Source organism: Spodoptera frugiperda, chromosome 3 (genome assembly GCF_023101765.2).
Source record: "Spodoptera frugiperda isolate SF20-4 chromosome 3, AGI-APGP_CSIRO_Sfru_2.0, whole genome shotgun sequence".
Classification (NCBI taxonomy): Eukaryota; Metazoa; Arthropoda; class Insecta; order Lepidoptera; family Noctuidae; genus Spodoptera; species Spodoptera frugiperda.
Genome location: NC_064214.1, coordinates 3,533,400 through 3,557,229, shown reverse-complemented (window position 1 = coordinate 3,557,229; position 23,830 = coordinate 3,533,400). Strand labels below are relative to the sequence as shown.

Sequence of the window (23,830 nt, the reverse complement as noted above, 5' to 3'; positions counted from 1 at the left end):
CAAGGACTTCCGTTTTCAGTTAGTAAATACTGAGTATTTTATCTGTAGTCAGTATTTCTCCATTATTTTGAATATTTATCCGAGAAATCGCTCATCTCTATTTTAGCAAATGTATAATCGACTATAATTTTATTCATTATCTGTATTCTCAATGTTTCACATCCCTATAAAGTACAATGAATGATGACGGGCGAAAATTCTGAAATCTGAAAAATGCAATGCGAATCAAAATACAATAGTAGGTAGATAGTGTGCATTACAGTAAATAAGATTAATAGAACGTATAACTACAGGAACATTATTTAAAAAAAGTGTCAAACACGTCTTAATAAGTGTAAGTATGGAATAAAAACAAACCGTAATTTTCTTGTTGCTTTTTGTTTGTATTTTGTAGCACATATTCGACTTAATGTAGTGCTAATAAAATATCGTAGTAGTAGTTGAATATCTTTAAGCCGTACTTCTGAAGTTACGCTTTAACACTTTATTAATAAAATCATTGATGCTAATAAATTATTCTTTAGCTGTGGTTATGGCATCATTTTTGAACCAATGTTTCTTCACTGAACTGATATTAACTGAGTTTTATTCATAATTTCAGGTTTCATTAATTAAGATAACTATGGACAGTCAACCCTGCATATTTTTGGGTATTAAGATAAAGCCTGGCCCAATAGAAAGGTGTAAAATTGAAAATTTTACATTAGATAACACTGTGGACAGTCTTAAAAGTGAAGCAGAAAAGAAAACAAATGTTCCATCTGCTTCCCTAGGTAAGCTATTTTAATTATTTGTAACATATACAAATACATCATTAAAATGTTACTAGCTTTTGCCAACAACATCATTCACATCATTGGTATAAAAAATTACTTATGTGTTATTAAATACAATAATCTATCTCTATTTTCTAATTTTCATTCAGATTTATTCAGTACTTTTGCATATAAAAGTAAGAAATATACATACATAAGTATGTATGTTTGTTTGTGTAAGAAAGTTCCTCACAAATTTTGCATTTATGATGATAATATAATTTTTTTAATCAAATTAAATAATAAAATTAGTGTACATAAAGATACAACAATTAAATAAATACTAATTGGGTAGTATTATCAGTCAAAAATAAATTATTACAACTTTCAATACAATAAAATATTCAAAAATAATCACACTCTCATTCATAAATATGATGAACTACTTAATTTTAGTTTTTTTCTAGCTAAATTTCTAGAAATAAGTCTGCTATTTGACATAAAAAAGTAATGACGTCATAACAGAGTATTTCATACTAAGTTCATAGAAAATATTGTTTTTGATGTTTCGAAAAAAGTATTGAATTTGACTAGTAGGAAACTAGCCTATTGGAACCATATTCATTGAAATTTGAAATATTAAAATTTTCAGAACTAATACACCATGGGAAAATTTTGAAGGATGATGTCACTCTTCAAGATAGCGGCGTTAAAAATGGTGAGATGATTCATGTGGTGAAGAAGAAGGTACAGGCTGCAGCAGCACCACCACCAACATACTCCGACGCTGAGCTGCAGCAGCTCAACACATCTTTGAGGACATTGGGATGCACTCCTAATGCTCCTGGGTGGACAAGAGCAATGCAGGTAAGCTTTATCATTCTAACAATTATTATTGAGAAAGTTATCATAGATGATTAAACTATGTTTAGATGATTAATCTACGCGACACAATATTGTGTCTTAATACCCAACAAGTGGTTAGTTAAACCCAAAAAAATATACCTATAACAAACAGATAATTCATATCCACATCACAAACAGATGTGTGGGAATATACTCAGAAGCAGCAGCTGCCGGCATTGTCCATTGACTGCACCAACTCATTTGTTTCAAAAATAATTTTGTATTCAATTTTGATTACAGCTGTTAAATGACGAATCTGCAATGGCAGAGATTATTGAACAAGCACCGTCTATCGGAGAGGACTGTGTGGCTCTATCTATTTTACATGAGGTGGAACTGTTAGCGGCGTTAGGAGCAAACATTCACACAATGCGGCGAGGGGCTACTGCTCATCCTCAATTACCGGCAGCTCTGCGACACCTGACGAGGCTCGTGCGTTCACGGTCTAATACTAGTTCATCTAATGAAAGTGGTAAGTGGTTTACAATACAATTTTATAGATAAGTCTATGTGCAAATAAAAGACACTGAAAACTGACCATTGAATTGAAAATGCTATTTAATAAAATATGACAAAATGAGATAGTCATTTTCACATCAATCACAAAACCAATAAATATATTTTTCGTGACTGTAATATTTATATTTTTGATATGATATTTCCAGTGCCAACTTCAGGATTTGCATACTCATTGGAAGCATTGTCTGAGGATGAAGATGCTGATGAAGAAGAGAATGAGGAAGGTGAAAGGAACCCCATCACTCATGAGCAGTTTGCTGCTGCTCTACAGGTTCTTATGCAATGTTTTATAGTTTTTATCAATTATTTGTATGTCTACTCTTCCATATTAGTTTAATGAAATTAATCATTTTTGGAAAATCGGTTAGAGTTGGAAGTGTAGAAATCTTAAAATTAGAGTATTGCCTTTTATTTTTATTGCTTAAATAATGATAATTTAATTTAATGATAAATGTGCTTTTGATTCAGGCAGCAACAGAAGCTGTGTCGTCTACGAGCAGTCGAGCTGCAGGGAGTAACGACAGTTTGCTGAGGCTGCTTCAATCTGCGGGCGAGTCCAGCAGAACCACCTCGTCGGCCACCGAGTCTGGCACGCCCACTGGCGGTAAGCTACGCTAGTAATCTGTCCCGCCTTCAGTGGAAGCAATTTCTAGAGTTTTCCTGGTAAAATCTCAATCTTATAAGACTTACCCTGTTGGAAACATAGAGACAAAAACAAAGTTTTATTCAGCTATTCCCGAGTTTTGCACTTTGCTACACATTTTGCGATCTATTTACTTAAAAAGTTGAGAGTAATATTAAATTATATGTATTAATTCAGGACCAAGTTCGACACGCCCTCTGATAACACCGGAGATGTTCAGCGAGGCGATCTCAGAGGCCATGAACAGAGCTGGTAGCACTAGGAACACTGCTGGCACTCCAATGGATCAGAGCACAGCAGGTAAATAGGACACAGAACAAAAACCTTGTATGAGGCCATAATTAAAAAAAATGCTGGTTCTAGAAAATTCAAATGTTACAGCTTCGTCTTCGCAAAGTCCGGTGGCGAGGGAAGCTGGTCAAGATTTCTCAACACAGCTCAATCACATGCACGAAATGGGCTTGTTAGACGATGCGCTGAACATACGCGCTCTGCTTATTTGCTCAGGTATGAGACAAAGACATCTAAAAGTACCTACAGACGATCGAACTTGATTCGGGCCGGACCACAAACATGGATACGCTCGGAACTATAGTCGATCGTGTTGCGCATGGTCCGCCGTACATTTTCAGTGGACCGCCGAACCAATGATGGTATGGTGAAGGTTCGGTTCGATCGTCTTTTGTGTTTTTATTAATACTGCTATCAACACATTGACCTCGTAAGCTTGACAAAATAAAAATACCAGCATTTTCATTCAATCCAACTTTTTTTTTCAGGAGATGTTAATGCTGCTATAAACCTCGTCTTTAGCGGAGCTATTGGAGATGATTAAATTATATCCATATTAAAATACTATGTAACGAAGTGTAATCATGTCAGTGCTGTAGATTTCTTCTCACATTATTATCGATGTAGGTATCTAGTTACTTTATTCTTACTGGTTTGTTTGCAAGACTGAAAAATTTAATATTTTCATCCAAAATAATGTTTAGAGTGACTTTTCGCTTAATATTACCTATTGATTTATTTGTCCATTGTCAATATTGTTTTATGAGAAACATTCAAATAAATACTAAAACAACTTTTTAAATGTATTTATTACCTGGTAATTTTGAAAATACTGTTTTAAATTATCACGGGAGGCAAGTCCATAAGGGTAAGTATAATAAAAATATGATAGCTATACTATATTAAAAATAAGTAGAATATTAAAAATTGCATGAACAATGACTATACTTTAAACTCTTTTTCTAATTAAATACAAGTATTTATAATTAAATGCTCAAAAAGAGTAATAATTCTGAATTATTGATACTAAACTTGTAGCATTATATAAATAACAGTGATTTAATAGTTTATTGGTGGAAATAAATTATGAAGAATGTGGTAAACTTTAAAAGTATACTTTGCTTGTGTAAGTCCAAAATAGTGACGTAAAATATTACTACGGTGTATTTTACGCTGTTACGCGACCAAACATTGAATAATTATCTATCTCTATTTATAATAATCTAATGTAAAGCGAAATGAAAAAATATATATTGTTTTCTGTTACATATGCAAATATATATTTGACCACATAACAGCGATAAATCAAAATAGTCAAGTTACATTTAGATTTCAAGGGCTGCTACTATCCTAATTCTACACACCTAAAGGTAAGTGTTGAAATTGTTAGTAATTCATTATAAATAACAAGATTGCTAAAATATTAATGTTTCATTTTAAAATTCATGTTTCTTCTAGAAAGTTTCTTATGAGTGCTGTTGTCACCCTTAGCACGGCACTGTTCCCGCCTTTGCATGCGTCGGAAGTACCAACCAGCGTTGTTGGGGCTTGTCTCACCAAATAGCTCGTGCTCCAGTTTCTTTCGAGCTTCTGTTCTAAGGACAGCTCTCTTGTCAAACCAATTTAAATCATCATTTTTGACTAGTTTACTAGCTTTATCAGATTTCGAGGGCTTGCTTTCGTTTTTCTTATTTGAATTACTTTGATTATCATCAACATCTGAAAACTGACTAATATAGTTTTTCTTTTCAAAATCTCGACTTAAAACATTCCTATCTGGTTTTTTAAGAACAAACTCATTTTCTTGAGATGATGTTATTGAAAATTCGTCATAGTCTTTCAAGTAACCGCCTTTCATTTCCCATTGTTCATACTTATTTCTTCTCTTCTGTTTCTTGTGCAGTTTTTGTCTATCACGCTTTTTTAGGTCTTGTTTAACTTTTGGGCTAACATATCGATCGTCTTTTTTTAGTTCCTCTTCACTTAAAATGTCTAAAATAACATCATGGTCTTTTTTGTTCTTTCGCTTTATGGCATGTTCTTTGGTTTCTTTGTAGTTGCCTAAATTACTACTTGTATCTCTCTTCTGCATTTTATGTCCAGATTTTAATGAGTCAGCATAGGTAAACTTTTTCCCAGGTTCACTTGGAATCCCCTTATTATCGGAATTTGGTTGAACTGGTTCAGCATCACCTGAACTATTTGAATCGGCCTGCTCTTTGCCATTTTCATCTTGTATAACTTTTTGCTCTTCTATTATACTTGTTAATGGTGTTTTCATATTGTTAACCATTTTTTTTAATGTTTGTTCTTCAATTTTCATTCTTTTTGCAACTTCATCATCCAACCAACTTTTATTTTGCTGGTAAATGTTTTTTAATTTCTCAATGTCACTCATAAATTCCTTTTCAAAATCTGGTTGTATCACATGACTGTTTAATATTTTTTCAATATTGATATGGTCATCTATGCATTTTGTGATTTGTTCTGTATTTTTACTGTTGAGTGGCTCCTCATATATCTTTTTGCATCTTTGTTGTTTAAATGGTATCTTTTCTGCATTTAATTTTCTTTGCATTTGAATGCTGCTCACAAGTGTAAGTTCTTTCAATTTATTTCGTAGATAAGCATTCTCTTCTTGTAGCTTATATAAATTGGACAATATTTTGTTGATTGAGGGTGTTGTATGCACTGAACACTCATTTCGAGCACCCCACATATGACCAATAGCTACTCCTGCAGCAGTAATGACACTCCCCAACATAATAATGTTGAGTACTGTGCTAAGCCTTTTGTTCCTTCTGTGAACATATGTTTTATGTTTGCCAGTATTTTCTCCAAGGAAGTTATTCTCACACCTTATAGATTCATGGTGATTCTCAATATTGGGAGCAAGTGGATTAACCGAAATGAATTGAGGATCTGTTGTTTCTGTTGGACGGTTCTCTTCTTCAAGACATTTCTCATAATTAATTTCACAAGGAGTTGATGACTCTGGCTCACTGTCACTGATGACAGATATTCCATCTGTGTCTTCATCTTTATCAAGATGTGTATCGTTAGTTACTCTGTAAGAAAAGAATAAAATAGTCATCAGATCTAATAGACATTACCATCAATAAATGTAGTCACAGATTTAATGAAACCAGTAGTCATTATCATAAAATTATATTATGCAACAATAAAACTACCTAATTAACAGTAATTTCTAAGCTAACATGCTAACAATCATTACGAAATCTGAAGAAATGGTTCGAGAATCGAGACGTAAGTATAAGTAGCTCACAATAGGTCAAGGACGAACTTGAATTTCAAATGTATGGATTATCGAAATGCAAGTATGTAGAGTGAATGTTACTAATACTGATACAATAGACCTTGAAGAACTTACTGTTCAGGTATCACATTTTCAGAAAATTCTGGAGCATCTTCTTCATACGCAGGGCTATGTTCTAAAAGAGTCCAACTCTCTCCAGAATCTGAATCGCTGTGGTCCACGGTAGACCCGTCCATTTAAATTATCTAATAAAATAAATAACAAATTCATAAAGTATTAAACCAAGGTCGTACGCACTGGAGAAATGTAAACGGAGCCGATAACGAAGTATGCCAAAATTACAATTTGCGCATCAATTTAATAACATACCTTAGTGTAACTCTCCAAACAAAAATTTTGAGTATCAAATACGCTTGGAACGGTCCAGTTACACTGAAATTTAGTTTTTTCAAAAACTATGAATTTTGTGACATGTTTTATATTTTGTTTTTAAAAAAATATGTCAACAACGTCACGAAAGCGACTATGTTTTGTTTTGATATCAACCGCTACGAAGTTAGCCACAAGCACAAAATGTCAATAATGTCGGCATTGCCGGTAGAAAAAAATAAATTTGTGTGGTGAATTTAAATATCTAATGAGTCCGTTTTTACTCGAGTAGTTATTTATCCTTAAAACGTTGATAAATACTCAGTATCCGAAAAGTCGCCTATCTATATATACCACAAAATGTGATTGGTTCGTTGGTCGACAGATACCTACCTTGACCTTGGCCTAACTACATACTAATAAATAACACACTATGTTAGTATGCTCATTGCTTATAGTAAAATGATACAATCACTAGAAATCGGATATAATTCGATAGACAAACAAATTGAATTTTAGTTTCAAATTGCTGACACCAGCCACGGCTACTAAAATCAGACCAGAAAAAAATTAACGAGCTTAGACCTACTTTAGATCGTACTGAATCTTTTAGAATACTAGACTATAAACTATAGAGAACTAACCAACTTAAATTTTTACCAACACATCATTAATCTCACGCTTTGTAATCCCGGAAGAGGTAAAGAGATGCACCTGATGTAACTTATACAAAGTTTTATATCTAAGCCTACCAGACTCGGGAATCAAACCTGGGACGGTGGCGAACGTGACTATAATACAAATATTGTGGTTACCAATATAAGATGGTCTTAAAAATAAGCACTGCTTCAGACAAACTAGGCAGCCTTGAATGAGGGTATTGTATGGTATTACAGGTGTATTGTATATGCAAGAAGATTTTCCATTACAAAATAAAACACTGAATTACACAATTGGAATGTTAGACTTTATATATTATTTGTACTAGGATCTTGAATAGCATATTGCTGATCACAAGTGAATGATATTGTCATTGCATATCTAATACCAGATGTGACCTTTTCAACATAGTGTAAATTTTCCCGGCCACTCGTGAACATACTGAGACGGGCTTTTCTTGGTTCTACTGTTCTGTTGAATTTCTCATCAACAAATACAAATCTTCCACCTTTGAAGTCGATGTTGTAATCACCAAGATATAACAGAGTTGTGTAGTGGAATGATTTATATGTCTCCTGAAACAAGGAACACTGGCTTAAAAAATTACCTTAGCATCTTTCATCTTTATGAATAAGTAAAAGTATTTATGAATTTTAATTTATCCCAATGTGTTATCTACATACTTTATCGACATGGGGATGCCAATATTCATCATGCATAGTGACTGCTTTCTTGGATGTTATTTCAGAGAAAAATGTTGGATGTGTCAGATATATTTTGTTAGGTTTAACTCCAAAGTGGTGAGCCACAGCATATTTAATTTTCTCTTTGATTACCTGTAATATAAAAAAGAGATAATCATGAAATATTAAGTTCACAATAATTCTGGTCTTTAATAATTGGAATAAATAATGCTTACTCTATAAATATTAAAGTCCGTTTCACTGAATATGTGTTTAGCATCCTCACGTTTGTAAATGTTGACAAAGTGCTGCCCCATAGATAGAGCTCCACTATGTAAATCAAGGATTGAGGCCCCACCAGATGAGCCTCCTAGCTTGAGGCCTTTTTTTGCTATAGCCAATAGTTCTTCTGCTTCTCTCAGTGATATCACTTTATCTGTGATGAATCTCTTACATTCCTTAGGTACACAGCCCTCATATTTTTCTACTTCCTCTTTGTATGATGGTGAACAGTCAACAACCAAGCCCTTGCCTGGTAGTAATTCGGACTGCTTAGCAAAGGTCCTCACTTTATCATTTTTGGATGAAAAGTAAACTACTATGAGAAGTGAAAATATAACCACCACACGAGAAATTATTCTTAACGATATGTTTCTCTTTGAAGTTCTGCAAAAATAATAATTTAAAAAATTATAATCTCATACAATTTGTTTGTTGTGATATGTTAGGTACATACATAAGTAAAATGTATAACATGTAGATAGTGATTATGATCCTTATCATAATTATCTACCCTAGACATTATTAATTAAAAAGTACTTCCTATTTGCTTTTAAAATAGAAAGATAGTGATGGTAAGGTTAAATATTGTTGGGAAATATGGTCAGTGGGTAGCCTAAGTGTATGATATTACGAGAATAACTGCATGAATTTTATTCATACAAAATTATAAATTATGAATATTAGTTACTCACGGTCTTTTATCGTTATTTACATTATTATCATTACTTTTCGCATCGTCTCTTTCAGACGCATTTTTATCCTTACTTTTGGCTCTTTTCCTGACATCTTGCATGTCTTTTGTTTGTTTTGTTATGTATATTATTTAAGTTTTTTTAATTATTTTCAACGTGTTGCTCAATAATTTTTGAATGTTTTTCCAAATCGACAACTCAAGAGGAGCCGTCACTCTTGGAACCGAGTACAAATAACAAAATCGCATCGCTAGCTCCATCTATTAAGTTGATCCGAAAATAAATTCTGTCAAAATAAATATTTTTTGTGGCAATATAGGTACTCACCCATTTTGATCTAATTTCGAAAGATGAAAAAATATAATAATGTGTTTTGACTCCTTCAGCATTTTTTTATAACGGCACCAAAACTGTGGAACCATTAACTTCGGTTCTATTAAAGGTTGAAAGAAACCGTTTTGCGTATGTTTTCGGGAACATTATTGCACAATAAAGTGATATAGATTGAATAGGAACATCCAGGTAGAGTCTGAAAGCTGACCAAGAAAAAAGGACTCTCAACTCTGACTATAAGTTGCTTAAACAGTCTTGATATTTTTATTATTCGAGACTAATACGCCATACTTACACTGCCTCGTTGGTCTAGTGATCGCTAGCGTGACTGCTGAGCAAGAGGTCCTGGGTTTGATTCCCGAGTTGGACAAAGGAATTTTCCATCAGGAACTTCTCAGTAACAGTCAGGTAGTCTGGATTTGTGCGCATATAGGACATTAGTATCGAAAAGGTAGAATAAAAGAAAAATATATTGCTGTAAGTTTATTTTATGGAATTAATATTAATTAATTATGTTCCATCGTCGCCTAAACATACAGCTATTGGATTCAATCATGTCACTTGCAGGTTAGTTTCTGGAATTCTTCTGAGAGTTTCCACACTTACATCTAAAGATAACAAATACAACAAATTATGTAACAATATAATAAAAATAACTAAACTGTAAAATATTTGGTTATTGCACTCATTCAAACAATTCAAAACTATAATGAATAAAATGCAAGGAAAGCATGCTGGTCATTAAACCACGTATAAAACTTTTAAACGTGTCTAGTACTAATACTAGACCAATCGTGTTTTGGCAGTGTTAAACTATTGACATATCAAAAGTTTAGAAATCAAGTCGTGGACAGCTTTCGTTGCACAGACTCATCTGTTAAATTTGGTTAAAAAAACATATAGGTACCTAGATTCAAAATTCAGATGGCATGTCAAACTGATTAGCATATTAATTTTGACGAGTGTCAATTCTTTTCTTAGCCAATCAAAAGTCAAACGTCAAACAATCCAAGATTGTACGGTTCCATGCATAGAGTATATTAGTTTATGTCAAAATCAGGTGTTCGTACTTTGTAAACTGGGTGCAACAGGCCAACTCTGTTACACTGTTATAAAAACTTAGTCCTATATGGTGTTGATGTTGATAAGCGTAGAATTTTAGTCACTTCCCAAGAAGTGCAAGGAGCTCTCCTTAAGAATATTGGTTTAGTTTATTAGAGGATTACATATTTTACAAAGACCGAGTAGAAGCTTCAGATATTGTAATAAACCTCAACTTTTTGTACTGCGATCTCCAATCATGTAATAAATGTAAAGAAAAACACTTTATTTGCACCGTTACAAAATGTTGCAGGCAAAACAAGAAAATTATGTATTAATAAAAATAAAAAACACGGTGCAAAAACGCCAGTGCTCAGCTAAAATGCCATAAGTACGATGACTCAAGTCACGCCGCTCTACTAGGTTCCTATTGGTCGTAGTATGATGTTAAATAGTTTATAAACTTCCTCGACAACACAAAAAAAAATCAATTCGAACCAGTTCAATAATCATCGATTATTATCAGCAACCTATAAGTGGCCACTGCTTACCAAAAGTCTCTTCTCGCATGGAGAAGGTTTGAGTATTAATCACCACGCTTACACCATCTGGGTTGGCGATTTCAAACTAATAATTAGAAATTATAAGCCCAGGTTCCCTTCACCGTTTATCAGTGGTGTCTAAATAATCCTTGAAAGTACATATGACTCGGAAAATGTTACATTGGTACTTGCCGTTAATAGGTTTTGAACCTACACCTACACTCTCATATATGAGAAGGGGCCGTCTTAAACCTTCGGGCCACCACTACGTTAAGACAATATTAAAGGAGATTAGCACCTTCAAACAAACTAACTCTTTAGATTTATATATAAGTATATTTAAAACTATTACCACAAAATTCACGACCCACAACACGGGTTTGAACTGTGTTGCAATGTACATATCACTTAACATTTTAAATGGGTTATATTTTTATTAAGAAAATTAAAAGTTTAATAATTGGCAACATTGTTTGTTAAAAAATAACACGGCCGTTGTATGTTGACTGCGTTTGCAATTATCAATTTTATTTTGAGTATTTACTCTAAATTTTCTGTGTTTCCTTATATTTTGATGATATCATGTTCGACTATTAATCGTTGGTAACAACAAAGTACCGTCTACCATCCGAAATAGTGAGATAACACCATGTTTTACGAAGAAGAGGAGAGATTTCTCAATCCGGATCTACTTCACGTTGTTCGTCGAGAACTGTGTAAGTATTTATTTGCACCAGACACCTTTTTAACAATAAATGTTTTCGCTCGGGTTTAAAGGATGTTATACACCCGATAAAACATCAGATCTACTGACTTGATGCATGTTTGTCAATTTTTATAAAAGGATTTTTCCGTGATTATTTTGTCAATGTTATGCTCACCTGCTGAGGTTTAGTAAATAGAATTTTTTATAGACGAGATATGGAGCTATTTAAGTTGTAATAGTTTGTTAAATTGATTTCAAACACGTGTCTGAGCAAATATTAGTATTAACATTTCCAGATGCCATCAATTCTAACTATGATGTCACACCTTATGGCTTAAAGTATGTTCCTACTCATACTGAAGATGGAATACCTATACGGAAGCTATATGTCTCAAATTTACCCCCAAAGGTATGTATTGTGAATTTTTGTCATTAGTTTATAAATATATCCAATGTTGGACCTAATAACATAACAAAGCCTTCAGCCACTGGCCCGGGCTTTGCTCCCTTTGGTTCTAAAGTCAGCATTTTTCGTGGCTAGCTCATTCAGCTGAGGCATACTTAATGGTTCCCACCTTAACCAGGTATAACCAGTCAGAATTTGAAATTATATTTGGTAATTTTCAATAGTAAATACATGTGGTATTTTTTTGTTTACAATACATTGACATATTATTTTATTATATGTTGTACTGCTAATATGTGTGGTAATTTTCTAATGTTGAATGTATGTCCAGGTTGTGGTTAGGCATAATGTTGTTTTAATGGTTTGTAAATTAGTTCCCTTATCAGTGAATATAAAAGCTGCTTTGGTTTCTGTTTTGCCACTCTGACTTATCCATCTATTGTGTTGTGTTATTATGGCTACCAAATATTTGCTACCCCTTTACTTATATTTAACCCCATATTATTTTAAAATAAAGGTGTTTGTCAAATAACTTGTTTATACATACATATTGAACATACTAGATCTTAATAAAATCATAAGGTCCGTAACAATGTACAAACATAAAAATAAAACTAAATTGAAATCACTGCATGCGTTTGAAGTTATGATGCCACAGACAGACAGCCATATCAAACTTACAACTCACTTCTTTTTGCGTCGGGGTTAAAAATAATAACATGTATGTCACATTGTATAAAATATTTCTAGATTATAATTATAGTTTCAATAAATAATATGTCAAATTAAGAACAAAAAAACAAAAATAAACATCTTAAAAATTTGCATTCTAGATACTGTCATTCAGTATGTAAAAGTTTAAGTATTCATTCTATTTCAATTATAAATATTGTGTATTAACACAATATTTTAATCGTTAAATTGCATTCCTGGTATTCAAATTCTAAAACTCAACTGAAATAATAATACTTTTCCTGGCCTTCCTGGCATCGAATAAACAGTAACAAGTCATAATAGAAATTCAATAATACAACTTTTGTGCACCGCAATTGCAATTGAGAGTGAACAGGATGAAGATCCTTCCCTCTTCTGTCCAGAAGGGGGCGGTGGCGGGGGCGGGGTGTTGTTGTGGGACGCACCAATCACAAGCTCGGATCCGCGCCACCTCGTACTTGCACTTCGCACCCCCGTCAGTTCATACCTTCGTCAGTTCGTACCCGCGTTAGTTCTTAACCAACGTCAGTTCGTACCGGCGTTCCTTCGAACCCGTCGTCTTCTTCAGCAGCAAATTTTGCTGCTGTGTATCTAACAAATCTTGCTGTTTTCAATTGTGGTAATTTTTTTATTATAAACTACATAATATGTGGTATTTTTTAATTAACTTTAACTTTATTCGTGAACATATAATGTGACATTTTTTATTTATTTATCGAAAAATACCACATGTCTTTTTCCATTATGTGTGGTATTTTTCAATTGTAAATATTTTTATGCCCGATTTGGGCAGGAGTTGATATCAGCTATAATAAGTTTGTAATATAAACTAAATTATAGTGTTCTTTTTTAGACAACCAGATCAGAGTTATTTGGAGTGTTTGCTCCTTACGGTTTCATCAAAAGCTGCTGGTTAAGGATGGGAGATAAAGGTCCCAATAAAACACCAACACCTACATATGCGTTTGTGACCTACAGCAATCCAGCTGATGCTCATAAGTGAGTAATAATTTTATTACATACCATTGTCACATTTTACTATGTCAAAGTGATGATTCATATATTTTGTCCACTAATGTTGAAGTATATCATGTAAACAACAATGTTTTAGTTATAATAATATTGAGTCTAATCTTTTCATGTAAATTTCCAGAGCGCTGCAAGCCCCAGGTCATGAGAAGACACTGAGAGGTCGTAACCTGAGAATATCACCAGCAGACAGTTGGCACCAGCCTGCTGAGGATGCTGACGGCAGAGGGCGCTGGAAGCCCCGCGGTCAGCGGCGTTCTGAGGCACATGCTACTACTACCGAGAACTCTGTTCAGCCACCAGGTAAAAGATATATCTTATCTATAAATTAATCTTACACCAAATCAATATCAATGTTATTTTTTTTTTATATAAAGAAGCAGAATAATAATGGTGAAATTAATAGTGAATTATTGTAATCTTGCAGAAGTCAGTAACTCAGAATGGGTTTCAGACAATGGGGATGCAGCGGAAGCAACAACTAGTGCTACTGATGCACCAATGGTAAGATCCATCAATGATGTAACATTAAATAATTAGAACTAGTGGTCGCCTTGTGGTCGAAATTCGACCATATACGATTTAATTTACAATACCACTTAACATATGTTCAAGGATAATTTTTATTTAACGAATTGTTATTAGTTTTGTAAAATTCAAATTAATATATTCCGGAGCATAATGAACAGAAAAGCTCTATTTATATGAGACGTGAGAATATCATCGCAATGTCTGTCGATTTTGAACGTTTTGTCAAATATGTCTGTCGATTTTGACGTTTTGTCAAATAAGAACAGATACTATGCATGGCAGTATAGTTTATATGTTTAATTACTTTTCTCTTTGTTATAGGATAACCCTGAATCAAAAGAAGAAGTGAAAGAGAGTGAAATGGAGCCTGACTACACAATACTAGATGTACTGAACAGGGATTGTTTAGCACACATCATGTCTTATGTTCCCATCAGAGACCTCATAAGATCTGAACGAGTCAGTAAAACTTGGCAAAATATGGTCCGCGAATACCTTGCAGGTAAAGAGGAGGAGACCATGTTACTAATGTTCGACAAAGCGTTTGACACGATCGGTCAAGTAGTTAATACATTCGGTCGTTCATTGGTTCCATCATTTACTTATTACAAACATTATAAAGCAGTTAGTTCTATTGACTTCTGATAAACTAACTGATTATACAGTATCAGTATGTATTACATCTGAATACATCATGTTTGTTGGAAGAAAAAACAATAAATAAATGTTCAGTATTGCCTTATTCTTGCCGTTTTTTACTTCCACCACATAAAAAATAAAAATTACATATGGTTAATAATAAAATCAGTCAAAACATTGTTGTGTATGTAAATCGCACTTTCCATATGTTGCACAGCAGCCAGTCACTTAGTCACGCTTCAACCAACCAACAATAACTCGATTGCACGAGTTAGGAGTGCTATAATATAATATAGAAGTTCAATTGTTGATATATTTATTTAGTTTTGTCGTATAACCTAAACTGGCTGAATTATATGCTATGGTTGCTGCGAATTATATGCAAGGTTGATGACTTGTATTTTTCATTCAAAATTAATGTTGAACTGTAAAATCATAGCACAAGTACAACATCCCATTATATTATTGTATTTTATATGACACAGTAATAAATAGTAAGAAAAACTAATAATCACTATTAGTATTGTAGTATTCTCCATTCTAAACTTTCCATTTTCATTGTAGATCCGATCATTTCATTTCATTTCAAAAGTCTGGCTATTATTCGTGCGGAATATTAACACGCTTTTATTGAGTCGACTTGTACTACTTATTAGTAAACATATCGAGTTTGGACTTATTAAAATGCCATTTCTCCTAATGACAAAACCACACGATTAAAAGCGTTTTGTTAACTAAGAATCCCACTGAAGAGTATTATAAATGTGAAAATTTGTTAGGACGTGTGGATGTATGTTGCTCTTTCGCAAAAACCACTGGATGCATTTGTATGAAATTTGGTACAGAAGTAGATAATACTTTAGTAGCACATGGGGTATAATTTCCCATCAATGGCAGCAGAAGCTAGTGAATGGTAGAGGAACGAGTGAGTAGTGGTACAGTAGGCTGGTGTTGCAGGCATCCGCATGTTCAAGACGTCGTGGTGGCAGCACGTGCCGGTGATGCTGACGACGGCCGTGCTGCGCCGCATCGTGCAGCGCCTGGGCGGCGGCCTGGCCCGCCTGCACATCGACCACCACTGGTCCGCGCTCAACGACCGCACCGCGCACATCGTCGGCAAGTTCTGCCCCAACCTCGAGGAGCTTAAGGTTAGGAGCCTCAAATCTATCATATCCCTTCCTTCATGTCCGCTTTGATTAAATCGCGTCGTAAAATTATTGCAAAAATGCAACGGAACTAATCGGCTTGTTTTAAAACGTGGTATTTTTTTTTCGTTTCTTACTTTAAATACCATTTTAATTGCAAACTCTAGCGGTTTATGAAACAACCTACTAACAGACAATGGATCCCGTTTCATCCTTTGTATGAGCAGACCAACAATATTTTTATTGAGAGTTGAAACAAAAAAGATCTTTGGCCGTACCTGCGCTAAGTAGCACTGAACATATTCTTTGTTCACTTCTAGCCAGAAACAATACAAGAGCCCGCCGCAAAAATAAAAAAGAAATTTGTTACAAATGGCCATCGACGTCTTTCCCTGTAGACTTGACGTTGAGGGCAAAGACTTTGCGATAACAATTTGGTAGTTTCCTCAGTCAAAAATAAATTATTTTGATTTTTCAATACCAATAAAATATTCAAAAATAATCACACATTTATTCATAAATAAAATTTTAATTCTAATTTTCTAGAAATAAGTCTGCTATTTGACGTAAAAATCTAATGACGTCATAACGTACTATTTCATAATTGTATTAGTATTGAATTTATTTATTTAATTATTTGAATGACTATACCTAATGCGCTGTAACAAACGGTGCGGCTGACAGATTCAGTAACGTTTCGCATCACTCTTGAAAGTTGCTGCGATTTAAAAATTATGCCTTAGTATTTTAACTGTATCACATTCGTATTATGTTATATCATTCGGAAGTGTAGTTCATTAAATTAAATCCAACCGGAATGTTCGCTCTTTAAATAAAATCTAATAAAATCAAAAATAAAGTAAAGTTTATGCGTATAACGTAAATGCCATAGTCGTCTTTAGTGATGGGATGACTGCTACGATTAGGTAGTCATTGTTTTTTTCGAATATACGAAAATTGGTCGTTTAATTATCACTCTTAAAAAACCTTTAATTATGTGGGTAAATCTACTTAGACTCTTTGCCCGAACCACAGTGACTTTATCTGAGCACAAATATGTAGTAGACATTTCCGGCGCCTTTGATAATGCGTGGTGGTACTTAATCTGAAAGATCGTGGTTGCTTTAGTAACATATACAAACTAATATACACTTATATTCTTCACGGTTTTGTAAAACTGAAACTCTGAAACACCTCAGGGCTCGGTCATAAAATATTTATTTTGACAAGTATATACACGTAGTTACACTGCACAACTAAATAACACACACATTTAATAAAAAAATTAAAGAGAATTAAATGTATGCTGCGAGTATCGATAGCGATAAAAAAAGATTTTTCTAATGTCCATCCCTAAAGAGAGACGTCAACGTCATACTGGCATCTGTCAGCCGCACCTTGTTATAGCGCAAAGGGTATAGTAGGAAACTCGGGCCCATTTGTCCGTTGCGCTGCGCAACGACGCAACGTGTATTGCGGCATGTCATAAAAATATAGGAAACGACGCGACGAGCGGACAAGTGGGGCCTCGCTCTTGAAAAGTCTGGACCGGACTCGACCGGGCGCAGCGAGGCGAAGATATTAAGAATAAATCAATAGGCTAGTTTCCTACTAGTCAAATTCAATACTTTTTTCGAAACGTCAAAAACTATATTTTCTATAAATTTTGTATGAACTAGTGCCTTATGACGTCAAAAGATTAATACTTCAAATAGCAGACTTATTTCTAGAATTAGCTAGAAAAAATCGAAAATTAAATAGTTCATCACCCAATTTATGAATGAGGTGTGATTAAATATTTTATTGTATTGAAAAGTTTAATATTTATTTTTGACCGAGGATAACCCAATTTAAAATCAACCTCAATTCCTATATTAATAAGTATGAAAACGGCATTAAAAGGCCAATGTGGTTTTATTTAAAAAAAAACTTTCCAAATAATCGCTCTTGATAAAAAATAATATTTGTAGTAAAATTAAGAGTAATTTCTCTTAAGTGATTGTTATAAAATTTAAATTACTGTATGAAAAAAAAATGCATTCAAAAAATTAATACAACTCTTGTGGCCTACAATTTATGATGAGTATGAGCCTTTCTACATTGGTACATTTGTTTCAGATTGTTGGAATGCACACGCGAAATTGGAATCCACTAATCTACGGTTGTAAACAATTAAAAACTTTATCCTTTGTGTCATGCAATAAGGTAAGGATTTCATTATACTTAATATATTATTTAAAGTCTAAGTTAAAAAGGTTGAAATTATATCATTTACATACCTGGCTTTTACAATTTCAACACACTGGGCTGTTATGAAAAAAATTAAGTATTAAAATGTATGGAAAATAGTCCATTAAATTAACTATCTTTAACTCTTAAAAAATTAAGAACAGAGATGCATATATGATGTGTTGTCTTGACACATATCCTATAAATAAATTATAAATTCATTAAACTTCTTATTTCTTTTTTTGCAGCTAACAGATTCGAGTTTAGTACATCTAGTCAAAAGCGAATCGTGCATAGAAAGTTTAACGGTCGCGAATAACACACATGTGACGGGATTATTCCTTACTGGATCAAATCCACAAAAATTAAACTCTCTCGCATTTTACAACTGCTACAGTCTTCAAGGCACAGTACTTTGTGCTGCGATAGACACGCTGCCAAGATTAACCTGTCTCAAGTTGGATGTATGTCCTCACACAATGTGGAAAATAATACCAATGATTCTCAACAAACTTCCATTACTTGAAGAGCTTTCGTTGAGCGAGTATATATCAGTAGATTCATGTTTCTCTCCACAATGCAACGATTCGTTCTGCGATGCCATTGGTAACCTAACTGAACTGAAGAGCCTGAACCTGAGTCGCAACATATACATCACCAACACAGTACTGAAACGAGTCGCTCAGTGTTGTCCCAAGCTAGAAACACTGAACATCTCTAGCTGTAATTCTCGAAAGATCTTCCCTCAACCAGGTACAGTTCATTCATTATTAATATTATGGCCACAAATACATCGACGGCCGTTCAAACTCGTAAATTTGTTTATTTTAGTTTAATAATTTTGTTTTAACTATAAATATCAGTCGACAAGCCTAGCGATAGCAAGACTAATGAATCGTTTCCAAATCGCACTTTTTTATTTGTCTCAGTTTCACTGTTTGCGTATTTTATTTAAGTATGAATATGTAGCTGTATAGTAAAGTTGAGGTGTGTGCAGGAGTGGGCGACGAGGGCGTGTCGGCGGTATGTCGCGGGTGCCGCGGGCTGTCCCGGCTGGACGTGTCGTACCTGGGCGCGCTGACGGACGCGGGCGTGCGCGCCGCCGCCGGCCTGCCCCGCCTGGCGCGGCTCACGGCGCGCGGGAACCCGGCGCTCTCCTCCGCCTCGCTGGCCGCCTGCCTCGCCGCCTGCCCCATGTTGCAGGTATACATAGTCATTATTCGATTACTCTACTATTTTACTGCAACTTCGTAGTCAATAGTTACTTGCATGTGGTCTAAAAGTGTAACCAGCTGATTGCCGTGTGTGTGTGCAGGAGGTGGACGTGTGCGGGTGCGACGGAGTGTCGGAGGAGGTGGTGTCGGGCGCGGTGCAGGCGCTGCTGCAGCGCCCGCGCCCGCTCACGCTGCGCCTGGCCGGCACCGCCGCCTCGCCCGTCGAGGTAACTACATACACATTCATTACTATAATACTGCTTACTATAAACGTATTTGGCTATAGGCTGAGTGCTAGCAAAATAATAGATATTAGTAGCAATATAAATATACGAATATGCCCATCGGTTGTTATTTATGAATATGAAATTATCTTCAGCTGCAGCAAGACTACCCGACGCACAAACTACTAACAGTGGACGTAGTGGACGACCGCAGTAACCCCCACCTCCGGCCTGACTTCGTCGACACTATGTTCGAACACAGTTCCGATGATTCCCTCGGAGATCTATACGAAAATGACGATTTCGACGACTTTTTTGGACCAGGTGAGGGTGGTGAAAGTTTAGAAGATTATTTGATTACACTACTCACTGCTTTAATTGAGTGGTCGCTGGCGTGACCTTCGATTAGATTAGGTTTCAGGTATAAGATTTTTTCAGTTTTTCAAAATCCTTTGTTTAGTTCGGTATTCATACACTGGGTGTCCTCCATGATATGTATTGAAAGTGGTGATGATACTTGATGATTCTTGGTAGCACACTTTATCCCATCAAATGATTTATACTTTCATATTTAACATAATATATAAGACGTAGTCATCGACATAGCAGACGTCATATTAACTGCATTTATAAAATGTTTAGGGTACGAAGATAACGACGGCGCATCTGACTGATGTGGCAAGCCTGGTAGTGTGTGCTTCCAAGAGTCGAGTTCCCGCGGTGCAGTGTTTGTTGTGTGAACTGCTGAATGTTCTAGTTATGAGTAATGATACGTTATAGATGAGGATCTGTTCCTGGACGAGGACTTGGATGACTTCGACGGAATGTACCACTATGAGCTGCATGCGCCCGACATTATTTTGCTGTAGGAGCCGCCGCGTCGCCGGTCTACGTCTACGTCGCTGTTCTCACGCCATATTGCAATCCTACCAGCCGACACGTTGCAATCTTCAGGACTTGCAATGCAATCCAACACGATTATGTTACAACATACATTTATCGAGGAAAAATGTTTTAGAATTAGTTGTTTTGTTCAAGTGATTTGTTTATATTTCTTGTAAAAAGTAAATCAAGGTTTTATTTAAGGCCGATTTTATTTTTCATTTCTAATTTTGCATGTTTGTATGGACTTTAATGTTATTCATTACGTGATTGGGAGCATCATTTTATTTGAAGCACTAATATTTGGCTTGTTTTAAAATATGGTTGTAATTTGAAGAGGTGAAAAAAAATCATTTACTTGTTTTCTGTATAACTTGGCCCAAATATAGCCACTCTGCTTGAGGAACTAATTAACGTTTCTGATTCATAGTCAATAGTAATTAGATAGTATGACAATGCTTGTGCTAAGCTCATTGGGAAAGGATAGAATATAATCAATAGCTATTCTTTATCAAAAGCCGTTCCCCATGGATTGGCTGGTTGGCAACATAATATTTTCATTTAACTTTATAATGGCATAGTTAAAACAAAATTCTTAAAGTATTATTTTAGGTTTATCTTTGGTCTGAAAAAGTAATTTGGTTATTTTATGAGCATGAGTCTGAATTTGATTATTTATAAACATTAACGAAATCTATTAGGTTGCTGCCATTCCTATACAATACGCCTAGTCTTGCATCGCTTAATGATTTAAACAATTTTGTGCCTTTAAAGCAATACTGTATTAATTAACAAATGTATAACCTTGTTCATATTATCATATAATTTTATATAGCATATTTGTATTGAAATAGCCAATTTAGCCAATAACTTAACTAATGTATATGGCATAATGTAGAAAAATATAGTTATGATGGTAATCACCCCTTGAAATTATGAATGATATTTATATTTACCATAATAGGAGTGCTATAAATCGCAGTTGTTCAAAATAAGATACACATGTTTAGGCGGTTGTAACTGAAATCTATGATTGTAAGACTTTGTTATAATTATCTGTGATGAAACATTATTTTCGCAACACGGAAGTCCCACACCTCATCTAGTTGTAGCAGTTATTGTTTATTTATATATAAACCTTTTGATGTATTGTATTATAACTGTAAGCAAAGTCTGAAATATTGTGATATAAATAAATTATTCATTTCTGATTTTATCAATTATCTCAAGTAATTGGTAATACATACTGCAGTGGATAAATTCAAGTAAATATTGTAGTAATTGTTCGAGTGTTTGTTGCTTGTTTATGTACGGCTTGAATTTATACGAAAGATTTGACTTGGTTTTGTAATTTGTAAAAGTATCAATTACATTTAAAGGAAGTAAGCTTTTGATTTTGTTTTTTGATAATTCATAAAGTATTAATCCTATGCATGTAAACAATGTAAAATCCCTATAACCTTTACCTTGTAGGAATTAAATGTAGTACCAAGTAAATTCTTTAAATAATTATAGTATTACCACTGGCAATCAACTATTTGAAATGTGATATTGTGATTTGTAAAAATTTATGTGTCCATATTTCCTTACCAGCTTGATATGATTGTATGTCATGAACTTATGTTTTCTATGGCTAATCAAAAATGAGTTGAGCAATGTATGTACCTTTGTGTTTAATTTTTAATTTACTTCAAATATCATTGAAGCTGTTGTCATAGAATATCATATTAGGCTGGATTACTTTATAGATAAGTTGTTATTTTGAAGTATAGAAACGGTAAACTGAAGAGGTGTTGCGAGTTTTTTTTGCTCTTAATTTAGACAGGAAGTTTTAAGTTTTGAAACTTTTTTCAGGTGTTTTTATTACATTACTGTAACTTTATGACATTTTCACTTTATAAGAACTTAAAACTTAATCAAAGTGGTGATTTTTATTTGTTTTTATTAAAGAATGGTTTTTGTTTCAATCACAGTTGGAAAATCAATTACTATTTATATTTTTTAAGACTTTATTAGAACATAGTCTAGCCAATAACTCTTAATTCTCTGGGCATTAAAGAAAACGTTTTTGTTGATGATTGATCCAGTCTTAGTTATGATGAATGCAATTGTTGCGAATTAAAAATTATCTGCCTATTTAGTTTGTGGAGTGCAAGTTTTCTGTCTCTTATTTATTCATTGAGCTTACATGTTTTTATTTCATATCCAAGAACTGTCACTGTGTTTAAGCATATATTAAATACGTTTTTATTTTATTAAAACTAGATTATTTTTAATTATCTTTGCCTAACATAAAAACATGTGAGCTATAATTAAACATTTGTTAACTTCAATGATGTTAAAGTTATACATTAGTTAACCTCAAGTAACAAGAAAGTGAAAAGGTTTTGTTTGTTGGTTTGTTTCCGTAACATCATCACTCATTTCTGAATGTGTTCAGTGTTGTAATGTTTGTAGAAGAATATATTATGTATATTTGCAGGGTTCACTTAGTGGTGATTTATGTTTTTAGAATTGCATTTTGGTCAAAAACCTAAAGCATGAGATGATTTGTGAAACTTAATAGATTTTATACATTAATTGTTTTAACATATTAGTAAGAACTGAAATACAAAAAATTCTTCAACACTAATATAATTTCATTCATGAAACCCCCAAACCACCTTTAGTATTAAATTTTCATAGTGCTAGCTTTTCATCAAGTTTACTGAAAAGAGAAAATCAATGTCCCTTACAGGACATACTGATGGGAAACCAAATGTATGTAACCAAATAGTAACAACATAAATATGCTAAAGAAAGTACAAGGACAAGCAGGCATACTGTCACTAATTAACAGTCAACTTTTTCTAATATTTTTATCTATGCAAATACAATGCATAAAGCATAAATATAGTTTAGGTCTAAAAGTATTGGCTAGTTTGGAGAATTCTTATCTGAAAAGCAAACTTCGAGGAAGTAATATTTTATACTTTTGTCATCCCTACATTGCCCAAGGATTACTATCTATTTGAGAGAAATCTAGATTCCATGAGTGAAGCCACAAGCAATGTCAATTGTTATTTATTAATCAGTAATTTTTTGTGCTCAATAATATATTTTGTTATAATTGGCATAT

The 23,830-nt window shown here is 33.9% G+C and overlaps 4 protein-coding genes across 9 annotated transcripts; 2 read left to right on the top strand and 2 right to left on the bottom strand.

Annotated features, from left to right (window-relative positions):
- Nucleotides 1-146: 146 nt before the first annotated feature.
- LOC118274048 (ubiquitin-like protein 7) lies at nt 147-3,910 on the top strand. 3 transcript variants are annotated; one of them, XM_035591392.2, is made up of 9 exons: nt 147-238; nt 602-773; nt 1,408-1,622; nt 1,902-2,133; nt 2,327-2,451; nt 2,649-2,784; nt 3,001-3,123; nt 3,187-3,330; nt 3,603-3,910. In XM_035591392.2, exons 2-9 carry the CDS (start codon nt 623-625, stop codon nt 3,656-3,658), a joined length of 1,182 nt encoding a protein of 393 aa, XP_035447285.1. In that variant the 5' UTR covers nt 147-238; nt 602-622; the 3' UTR covers nt 3,659-3,910. The 3 variants fall into 3 exon arrangements, with proteins under 3 accessions (XP_035447285.1, XP_035447286.1, XP_035447284.1); XM_035591393.2 differs by having other exon boundaries at nt 166-334; nt 3,205-3,330; XM_035591391.2 differs by having other exon boundaries at nt 166-334.
- On the bottom strand, nt 3,906-6,950 carry LOC118274047 (uncharacterized). Its single transcript, XM_035591390.2, has 3 exons — nt 6,761-6,950; nt 6,506-6,636; nt 3,906-6,182 (listed from the first exon to the last, which is right to left on the bottom strand). Exons 2-3 carry the CDS (start codon nt 6,625-6,627, stop codon nt 4,538-4,540), a joined length of 1,767 nt encoding a protein of 588 aa, XP_035447283.2. The 5' UTR covers nt 6,628-6,636; nt 6,761-6,950; the 3' UTR covers nt 3,906-4,537.
- A 755-nt stretch (nt 6,951-7,705) lies between these two features.
- On the bottom strand, nt 7,706-9,316 carry LOC118274049 (2-oxoglutarate and iron-dependent oxygenase domain-containing protein 3). The gene is made up of 4 exons (XM_035591394.2): nt 9,078-9,316; nt 8,340-8,769; nt 8,104-8,256; nt 7,706-7,995 (listed from the first exon to the last, which is right to left on the bottom strand). Exons 1-4 carry the CDS (start codon nt 9,176-9,178, stop codon nt 7,729-7,731), a joined length of 951 nt encoding a protein of 316 aa, XP_035447287.2. The 5' UTR covers nt 9,179-9,316; the 3' UTR covers nt 7,706-7,728.
- A 2,140-nt stretch (nt 9,317-11,456) lies between these two features.
- On the top strand, nt 11,457-23,340 carry LOC118274089 (uncharacterized). 4 transcript variants are annotated; one of them, XM_050707168.1, is made up of 13 exons: nt 11,457-11,709; nt 11,996-12,108; nt 13,673-13,818; nt 13,973-14,151; nt 14,276-14,352; nt 14,701-14,881; nt 15,976-16,166; nt 18,282-18,368; nt 18,641-19,145; nt 19,390-19,595; nt 19,708-19,833; nt 19,986-20,154; nt 20,473-23,340. In XM_050707168.1, the coding sequence occupies exons 1-13, from the start codon at nt 11,643-11,645 to the stop codon at nt 20,502-20,504; spliced, it is 2,079 nt and encodes a 692-aa protein (XP_050563125.1). In that variant the 5' UTR covers nt 11,457-11,642; the 3' UTR covers nt 20,505-23,340. The 4 variants fall into 4 exon arrangements, with proteins under 4 accessions (XP_050563125.1, XP_035447345.2, XP_035447344.2 ...); XM_035591452.2 differs by having other exon boundaries at nt 11,981-12,108; XM_035591451.2 differs by having other exon boundaries at nt 11,458-11,709; nt 20,611-23,340.
- The last annotated feature ends 490 nt before the right edge of the window (nt 23,341-23,830 follow it).